At 40.0% G+C, this 10,640-nt stretch overlaps 1 protein-coding gene across 3 annotated transcripts in view; it reads left to right on the forward strand.

Moving 5' to 3' along the window:
- Nucleotides 1-10,640, forward strand: part of SLIT3 (slit guidance ligand 3) — a 938,430-nt gene that overhangs the window by 23,098 nt on the left and 904,692 nt on the right. For all 3 annotated transcript variants that reach the window (XM_019534858.1, XM_019534861.1, XM_019534859.1), the window contains exon 2: nt 6,287-6,358. In XM_019534858.1, coding sequence (XP_019390403.1) covers nt 6,287-6,358 — 72 coding nt within the window. The remainder of the gene's footprint in view (nt 1-6,286; nt 6,359-10,640) is intronic.

Here is a 10,640-nt window from a genome sequence, read left to right on the forward strand (position 1 = left end):
TCATTCAGGAGTTCAGTTTTCTGCTGAGTGCTGGTGACTAGCTGGCCTGGGTTGTTGAGCGATGCCCCACACTCCCATTAGTTTTCCTTCTGTTCCCTACGTACCTAAAGAAGGACTTCTTGTTGTTCTTGATTCCCAGTGCTAATTTTTGTTCAGTTGTTGCCTTAGCTTTTCTAATGTGGTCCTTACAAGTGTGGGCCATTGCTATATAGTCTTCTTTGGGGGCTGTTTCTAGCTTCCGTTGACTGTACTTCTCTTTTTTCTTTCCTAAGAGGACCATGATATTTATGTTTAGCCAAGAGGGCTTCCCAGCTCTTTTGCTATGTTTTCTCCATATGGGAATGTGTGACGCCTGTCCCGAAGAGGCTTCTGGGAGGAAGCCAAACTGACACCCCGGGGGGAGGGGGGGGTCAGCTTCGCAGAACCTAGAAGCCATGGGATTGTGACCTAATGCATCTGCTGACCTCCTCATATTAAAAAGGAGAACAGCTCTTGAATGAGCTAACGGCTCTGGAAAGTACCGAAACTAACGGCTCTGGAAAAGGGAACTGCGGCATAGCTTGAAGTGACCTTACCTTGCTTTGCAACATGCGACAAAGCTTGCTCTAACCTGTAAATGGTGATAAGGCTAGAAGCTTTTATGTGATTGGAAGATCCAAAGGGAATAGGAGGGAGTAAAGGTATAAAGGTTATGAGAACTAGGCCCTGGGCAGAACTACTGTGGGGAGGACAAGGCTGAGGACCCAATAAAGGAGGTAGTCTCACCACCCTGGATGCAGGGTGGGGTTCCCAAGACCCATCGGGTAATTACTCAGAGCAGGGTGGGGGAGTGCCTTTCCTCTAGCCCGACGCACTTGTGGCTTGAAAGCTTTTGGTACTGATTTAATGTGTGCTGTTTTGGTTTTCTTTCAATAAAGTTACACTTGTTGCTTTGCCTTGGCGTGAGACCTGTGGGTTACTCACCTTCCCTGGGAAAGGGAGGGAGCCCTTACAAAATGAACTTCCTTTGTGCTTCAAGGATCGCATCCTTTAGGAACGACTACCCTTCATGCACTTGTTTCGCCTTCAGTCCCTGGTTCCGCAGCACATTCCCTACTAGTGACCGCAGCTTGTTGAAATTTGAATTTCTGAAGTCCAAAACTTCAAGCCTGCTATCCAATTTGACTGCCTTGTGACCAGACCATGAACATACTGGTTTCATAGTTACTATCACCAGGCTGTCCTCTATGTTTAAGTTGGTCACCAGGTTATCCTATAGTCAACCACTAAGCTTTGTATAAAAAGAAACCTAAAATGTTACTTTGTCACAAACACCAATAGCAAACCACTAGCATATGAAGCAGAATAGTGACTTGAAGTAACAAAGTTTAATTGACTAACGAGACAATTGGTGGAAAAGCTCTTACTATTTATTTGTGGTGGAGAGCCAGGTCCTCATTGGCCTATGGCAGAAAATGGAAGGTTCAGCTAGAACATTGGTTCTCGACTTCTTTAGATTCAGAGCACTCCCCACAACTTCATTTGAATTTGGCAGTACCCTTGAGAACCAGTGTTGTGCTGCTCAGCTTACCTCAGTGGTCTTTGTGAGATGGGAATGTATGGGACGTGCACATTAGAAACCAACTGAATGTTGAATCTACTGATAGCATCTACTTCATAGCTTTATTTTATGTTCCAAATGTATTCAGTGTTGGCCAGCATGCCAACACTTCTACCCACCCTTCTGGTTGGAATAATTTTATTTCTGAATGCCCTAGGTCAAATACACTAGTTCTCAACTAGGGTACTGCTGATACTACCAGATGAAAGTGCCCCATACACCTTGTGTACAGCCAGACCAGGAAGGGTTGGGACATGAATGTGTGCTTTTGCATCCAGTAAGGTTTTCTAAAGCAGATGGGAGTAGGTACCTTCCATTCCCAGTCCAACCTTACACCATGTCTTTCAGAAAACAGACATGCGGGACAGGTATAACTGTCCCATCCCTCTGTTTCCCAGAGAAGTGAGAGTATGCGTGTGGTGGACTGGGAAAGGCTGAGGCAAGAATTGGTGCTCCTTCCTTATTGTGTAACCCTGCTGGAGGCAGGAACATGTGCATTCCACAGCCCATCCCAGTCTGGCTGTCCATGAGGCACAAGGGACACTTCTACCTGGCTGGGGTGGTGGGATCTGCACTGCAGCACCTCCAGAAGGGTTTCATGGCACCCCAGGGTGTTATGGCAACTCTGTTTGAGAATCACTGCTTTGGAAGATGGGGTTTTAATCTGCTATTTCACCAGCAGAAAAGATGAACCTGGATGCAGAGTTCTTCTGCAGCTGGTAATGGACTGAGCTTAGTGTCTAAAGGAGAGGAGACTGAGGTTGGAGAAGAGAATAAACTGTTGCTGGATAATAAGAGAAAATTACTATAGCTTTGAAAAGAAGGATTTGAAAGCAGCCTAAATTTATTCTACTTTCTTTCAAGTTATATCTTGAAAAAGAAAGATGTAGCTGAAATTTGAATCTGCAATCTGAAGCTTGTCTTCCTATAAAGCTTTGCTGTAAAAAACAAACCCTAAAACCATAGTAAAAACTAAAAATGAAATGTTGCTGAAGGCAACTGATACAATGCATTCATATCCCCAACCTTTGCTGTAAAAAAACAAACAAACAAAAAACCCTACTTTTTGAGCAGGAAGGTATGGATTCTTTATTTGAAAGTACCATGTCTGTTTTAGATGATGTTTTTCAGTTTGGCAGTAGAGTACTTTGATTCTTGATACTGGAGCCAGCACAGTTTGAGAATTTCAGTGCATCTTTTTCTTTCTCCAATTACCAAGGAATATGGTTTCAGGTTAGAAATAAATAGTACAATACTTTTAAATAACTAACATCCTGTTTTAAAAGTTGTTGTGTTTTTTTTGTTTGTTTTTTTTTTTAATAGCAGTAGATCTTTCATTTGTCTTCAGTAATCTGTTTTATGTGCTTCATGGATATGATTCCTGATATTTAGCATTCACAATAAAGATCTCCAGCAAAAGGATGATGTAATTTTTGGTAGGTCAGGTAGTATGTAGTTCTAATTCCAAACTGCATTCCTTGTTTAAGGTTTTTAGTGTTGATGGTAAACCTTTTAATCAGTCTTTTTAAAAATATTGTATTTTACAATGATGCATAGAAAGCTCAAATGTAAAAAATGTACTAAAAGTGAGTTGTTAAAAGTCAGATCTTTTAAAGGCATTCTTTGCTTTTAGTTGATATCCCTGAAAACCCATAGGTAGTTCATAACCTTCCTGTGTGTCATCACAATGTCGCTTAGTTATCTAAATAATGTGAGGTTTGGAGTAGCAAAAGAAAGAGTAGAGTTTGTTACGAACTTTCTTTGCTTTTGGTGGACATGAAGCACTCCATAAAACCTTAAAAAAATAAAACCCAACATTTCTTTTACATTACATAATTGTCTTTTGGGAGTGATTATGATTTGGACTAGAAAGCGGAGAAGTTTGCTATGGCAGAAATTCTAGTGAGTGCTTTAAATAAAAATCAGTTCATGGCCACAGAACAAGAAACGTATGCCCTTATCTTAAAAATAAAATGGAAATATGATGGAGGAGTCTGTCTGCACACTTGAGAAACACATTGGAACTTATCTCTCTCCTTAACTTTAGATTTATGCTACTAATAAGGCCCAGAGTGGGGTGAACAAGGTTCAGCATAACAGGCATCCATACCAGATGGCTTGTGTGGCATCTGTGCGTAGGATAGGAAGTTGCTGAGAACAGTGCCAGTGGCTTCTCTTTTCCTCTGCAAATGCCATATGAATAACTTTCAAGAGATATGTTCAGTGAGGTAGATCATTAGAACTTTTTCAACACTAACACTTCATTTTTCATGTTGTGAACACAGTGCTACTACATACACACTGAAATGTTGGTCCTGGGTTGTGAATATACAGTACAACTTCATTATAATGGACCCCAATTTATAGCAAATGCCTACTCTGAACAAATCCAACAGGATAAACCATTTTCTATTATAAAGCAGCAAAAGGACAAGCTGTATTATAGTAAACACCTCTTCTAATGAACTTTACTCCTAATCCTTCCTGCCCCCTCTGTTTAGCAGGACCTGGGTCCAGCTGTGCTCCATTCCACTCTCCAGCCCGGCTCTGCAGCTGTGCATTCTGGCCTTGGACCCCCATGTGCCACCCTGGCTGGGTAGTGCCCCTAGCTCCAGTCCTGCCCAACTCTCTCACTGTGGGGGTCTCAATTACCCACCCCTCCAGTTTTACCAGTGGGGAGCTGCTGTCCATGCTGCCTGGCTGCCACATGCATGTGTCTGCGTTCACTTATAAATGGTGCCCCTTGCCTGATTACCCTTCTCCTACACCCCCCAGCCTCTTGCAGGCTGGAACTCAGCCAGCCTGCAAGGAAACCCACCATTTCCCATGGTTTTTCTCCTTTAAAGGAAAAATCCACATTTCTGCTTAAAATGAGAAAATCTGCATTTTTCTGTGGTGAACAGAAAACCCAGATCCCTGGCTGTGAAGTTGTACTGTGTTTGTCTTTTAGTAGCATGATATTAATAACACCAAGGTCACAGGTTTGATCCCCAGTTGGACTAGATGATCTACTGGAGACTCTTCCAGCTTTACTTCTGTATGAATAATGGTCAGGAAATAATTGCTATTAGGACATTCCCAATTACCACCTCCACACTGACTTGCATCTCTGTAGTTAAAGAAATACTCAAACTATCTTTCCAATGAAATATTAGGTTTCTTAATGTTGCAGACTGATGCTTGGTTTTCACATTTTAAAATCTGACCTTCTGGAGCCTCAAATTTTGTGAATTTTGAGCTATTTCTTATAGCCCTTGGTGTGCCATAATAATGCTTGAAAATACAAACTTTAAAGATAAGAGGGTAAAATTAATAAAACATCATTTACTGTTTAAAGTTGCAACATGTTTTAAAAATGACTATCTTGACTTAATTTTGTAGATTAGGACTTTTTGTATAGACTTTAACTTTGTTACTGAAGTAAAGAGAAGAAATTGTATCCCAAGAAAAGGATGCCTTTTCATGTAAAAGAGTAATTGTTTCTCCTTGACATTCAAAATGAATTAGAGGAAAAGCACTTCCAAGGTGCATTTTTACCAGGTTCCCCATATTATCCCATTGCTAGATCCATGTTGCTTGAACAGAAAGGGACGTGACTTGCTGAGAATAGCCTTTGAGGCTGAAATGGAAGGTCAGAGGCAACGACTTCTCATTTGTCTACCATAGAGAGATCCTTGAGCAGGTATTTAGGGTCTAAAACATTGGGATGTGATTTGAGGACACAGGAACTGGCTGACAAAGAACTTAGAAATGGGGTTGGAGGAACAGACAAAGTATGAGACTTTCCAGAGCAAGCCCATCCACAGTCTGATGGCAGGATCTTCAAGTTACCTGCTGTTTTGTCATCTGCAAAGAGATGAGCTGAAGTTGCCATAGCTGAAGAGTCCAGGGATACCTAAGTGATGGCTTTGCTTGGCAAGATTGTTCTTCATGCATGAGTAGAGAACAGATTTCTCTAATCAAATTTGAACCTAATGTTTTCATTCCATTCTGCTAGTCCCAGCATAACATTCTTAATTAGTATTGTACTTAGAAGTGCTTATTTTTTATTGCCTGTGCAGTATATTGTTTTGTCATGAACTAGAGTAAGGTTGGTGTTTAATGGATGTGCAAGGCTGTTCTTGTTGACAAATGCATAACTAGGGAATTTAGTGCTCTGGATAGGCTGCGGGGTGTGGGCATGTGCGAGGTGCACAAGAGTAGCAGTTACTGTGGTTCCCTGGAGGTTGCCGTTTTGGCACCTGCTGTGATTTCATACCTGGGCTGGTTCCATGGTAGCCCACCCCTACTTTTGTTGCTGCTTGATGAGGAGGCGCAGCACACTACTAGAGTGGTCTGGAGTACCCAGGCGTTTAGTTCATTTGTAGTATAGTGACTGACTATTCTTAAAACTACTTGGGTCTCCTTAGAAATCCCAACAGTAAGGGTTAGGAACTCAAATCTCATTGTATTCCCATCTCCAAAAATGAAGGGAAAAAGCACCTGATATAAGGGAGAAGCGGGGCAAGACCAAAATGCATTTGATTCGTTATTTACCTATTCAGTTTTTAACTGAAAATATAGTTTGTCCAGCTTGGGGAGATGATCAACAAGTTTCTAATTTTACAGTTTACTTTGTCTTAACTGCATTTTTGATATTTACTTGAATACCTTAATAACAGATTTTCTGTTTATTTCTATTTGCAGTGATTTAGAAAAAAATAATATCACAAGAATTGCTAAGACAGACTTTTCTGGGCTGAAGAACCTCCGTGTTTTGTGAGTATCAGACTAAGTTTACTTGAAAATTATTTCATAGACTTTTAGTCTTCAAAATATAAGTACCTGAAATGACACATAGTGATAATTTATTCTATTTTTGTCTTCTGTAAATATAGTCTATGATGGGCAACTACACAACTGCACTGAAACATTAAAAAAATAACCAAAAGCATTAATTTTGACCCCATACTATACTGTAGAGAAAATTTACATCTGAACTTAAATTCAATGCTATTTCATTGGTAGCTTCTTGCTTTTTTTTTTAATAAGCATTTATGATAAAAGCTGTTCTTCTACTCTAGAATGTTTTGTAATTAATTAAATCAATTTATCTCTGAGCTATCTTTGGTGCTTTGAGTTTCTGAATTGTTTACAGAGATGACTACATGTGGAAAGGGCGACTATGGAATACTTGACAATTAAAAAGTTCATATCTAAAGAAAGCAGTCCAAAGCTCCTAGCCAAATATTTATGATAAAAACCCTAGTCATGGCTATAACCTGATCAGTTGGTAACCGTTCAGGTTCCCACTATTGATTGTAACCTTACTTGTGAATCTTTGGAAACATAGAAATTTCCTGGGGTAGGTGGGAGACTGGGGGATAAGTGGAAGTTGTTTTTCCTGAAGCTGGTGTGGGAAGGATTTGATTATATTTTTCCAGTTCCAGAGAAAATTCTGGTATAATTCTGGTTCTCCCCAAGTTCATTATAATATTTAGTGTCAGTGAGTTGTCTGTCTTGATGGTTGAGGATGACTATAGTTCCACCTTTGTTTAGTAGTTTGATTACTATTTCAGTGTTGATCTTAGGGACTGTCTAGCTTTTCTCTCTGAGGGAGAAAGCTTGTTGTGGTACTGGCTTTTGTTGAGAATATTACTGTGAGCTTTTTTCCTGAAACAGTTGATGTAGTGGTCCATCTGGTGGGAGGCGTCCAGTCTGTTTCAGTATTGTTTGTCTTCTCAGTTGTGGCAGCAGGGTTGTCAGAGGTGGTTTGAGTGAGACTGGAAGAGTGCTTAGTAGCAATAAGTCGCACAGTGTCAAAGTATCATTAGCTTTGAACAGGGAAAATACTCTTTAGTTCTTGGATTTTCATAAAGTTTATTAAACTGTCAGTTTATTAGCTTTCTGCCGCCGCCTTTTGACTGGAACAAATTGATTGAAAACATGTCTCTCTTTTTGTAGTATGTCCAAGCTTTTCAGTAAAATTGGGAAACGCTTAAGATTTTAATGGGCGTTATTTTTTTTCCAAGCCTTTCTAGCCAAATTTTGCAAAACTAAATCCAAATAGTTTGGACAGGTTTCAGATTAATCTAATACTGGGGACTGAAGTGCTAAAGTTTTTATCCAGATCAGTAGTTTCCAAAAAGGAAGGTAAGGAAGGTGTTATGGGGGAGGATGGCTGCAGGAGGGTAAAATTACTGTTTCCCTGTTTACCTGAACAAGCAGCAGTCAGCAGTGCATGTATAAACCAAAAGTTAAAAGAAATAAGTCTTCCAATTTCATATACTTATCCTCTACAGCTAACCTAAAAGGCTGATAGCAGTTTTTATTCCATTATTTTAAAACTTCATCCTATATCATGCAAATCATGTAGCTGTTACACTGATTTTTCTAACATTGCAAACTGATGAACAGTATTGAATACTAGCATAATGAAAATGCATATGTTGTCTTCTGTTCCTTCAAAGTGCACCAGAGATTCATACTGTACTACAACCACTACTTCCATAATAGTGGTGTGCTTCCCCATAGAATAAAACTAATTGATTGGAGTCATTGGCATGTATCCCAGCTTTCAGTAGTACTGTAGGGTCTCTCTCAAAATGATATGACATGGTAGTATGATTGTCGATAACTGATTATTTTGAGTACTATATACATATTGGCTTAATGGTACCATTCCTGTAATGTAGTTGCAATCCGACAAAAACAATGTTACTTACATGTATAATTACTCCATTTGAGTGTTGCTTCACTTCAATCGGATTACTATTTGAATGGTCATCATATTTCATTAGCTGTAAGCTTTAGAGCAAAAAATTCATCTGTGTCTGACATGATTGTGCAGCCATTTAATTGACTAGTATTTATTTAGTATAGTAGACCCATAAATGTTGTGAGATCTGCTTAGATGCAGAATCAGACCCAACATGGTGTTTGGCACCAACATTAGACTGCGTGTATTTTATCCTGGTCTATTATTCAAATATATAAGGAGAACAAGCTTTACCAAATTAAGTTTAAGAATATGTATATTTTCATAAAAAATCTATTAGGCAAAATAAAATTCCAAGTATCTTTGCAGTAAGACTTTTATATAGACACTAATCTATCTTAAAAGTAGGAAGACTACATATCAGATTTTTCTTCGTCATTATTCCCATTTCCATAACTTCTGTTGTGAACAGTAGGAATTCTTGTGCTTTAAGGGCTGCAAGGTTAAATGTCACTGCTGAAGATGAAAGAAGAACTCTGAAAACTAGCATTTCTAAAGAAAAGTGAAGTAATTTCAGTGGGGTTTTTTTTCATGGTTCCATAACTTAGAGAGGCATCGTATTTAGTTTTATTCCAAGAATTCTTCTGTGTATTGTAATGTTAATATTGTGAAAGATGGATGGCAGTAGCTCAAACTGGATACTTCAAGGCCTGAATGGTCTGGCTGCAATTAAGTGTGCACTGGAGCTCATACAAAGGCTGACTAACCACAAAGAAAGAGTATATGCTTGCTTTTATAACATGCCCTTGTTTGCTTTGGTGGATCAGAATCAGAGGGCTTAGTACCCTGTGGCATCCAGTTCTGTGTACTTTCTTTTAACTTCAAGAAGGTTCAGGGCTTGGTCAGTCTATAAGCATCTATATGAGGGAACAGTTGGTTTTGTTGACTTACATGGGATGCTACTGAACCTGCTGGAGACAAAAAACCTTTTTTTTTTTTTTTTTTAAATTAATATATACCGATTGCTGTGCCTTAACTTTTGGTTTGCAGCCTTCCTATGTGTAGCATTGGTATGTGATACCTACATGAGCCTAGTCCATGATCTCCAACTTCGCCTTCTATTTCTGGTCATTGTGCCTCTCTTTGTCATAACAGTAACATCCTGGGATTTATGTTGTTCTCCTGCCTCCCTTCCTCAGTTTCTTGGGCACTTCTAGGTCTTTCTTGCATTTCTGTGATTTTTATGGGTATGTACAGGTGTTAAATTTAGATCAACCCAACTAGGGTTAAGTTAGGGCATCTGAGTAGGTGCACTAAATTTAGATGGAGATAGGGTTAATACAATGTCCTGAATGCCTGTGTGTGTTTGCAGTGCAGCCCCAGGGCTGGGAAAGCCTTGCTGCTCACACCAGCCTTGGGGCTGTGCTATTCTTCGCACCTACTCTGCCTTCCAAACCCTGACTGGGCTGCTTTCGTTCCCCTTCTCTTCTCTTGCAGACCCAGCAGCCCCTCCCAAACTCACCAACTCCACTGCAGACCCCCTAGTCCCCTCTGATGCCTCCTGCCCCTCCTACCACCCTGGGCTCCCTACATGGCTCCTGGGAGGAGCAAATGGCTCTTGGCAGTGGCATATTCCTACACTCACCTGCTCCCAGTCTAGGTGTAGGTAGCTTAAAGTAAGCCACCTACAGCTGTACCAGGTGTAGTGAACTCTGTTTGCACCCTATGAAGCCCTACTCTTAGCCTGCCTACAGGTTTTCAATCATTATTTTCCAGTTTTTTGGATTTTTTTTTTCTTTTGTTTACTTCTTCCCAGTTCTGGCTCTTTGTCCTACTTGGTTCACTTCACGTTTTGGCTCTCTTTTCTTCTGCTGCTCTTCATATGATATACTTGGAAACAAACCTTCCTTTTGGGGGTATTAAAGGAGAAACTATGCAGTTTTGGTGTTTGTAAGGAGTTTAAAGAAGAATCATCCAGCACAGGAATCTGTGCTCCCTGTACTGCCAGCGTGGGTGAAAAAAACATTCTTTGCAAGTATTTGTTCACCTACTCCTAGTAATTTTGCCTTTGTTCCTCTTACTCGTTCAGTTTTTTTCCCCTTCTCCCTTACAGTTTGCTCCATCTAGACCAGGTGTCAGACCTTGATTTTTTTGCCTACCTGTAACATGCAGTCTCATTGTTGCTATTCAACCAGTATCTCTTCAGTTACCCATTTGGCTGTCTGCTTCCAAGATCCACCTCCTAATTATTTGAATAAATCTCCTGAGATGGGCTAGGTGAAATGGGACAGCTGCTAGCGGTAGGATAGTGGTTAGAGCTTCAATTATAATTGCTTATAGTCC

Source organism: Crocodylus porosus, unplaced genomic scaffold (assembly GCF_001723895.1).
Source record: "Crocodylus porosus isolate Cpor-Errol unplaced genomic scaffold, CroPor_comp1, whole genome shotgun sequence".
Classification (NCBI taxonomy): Eukaryota; Metazoa; Chordata; order Crocodylia; family Crocodylidae; genus Crocodylus; species Crocodylus porosus.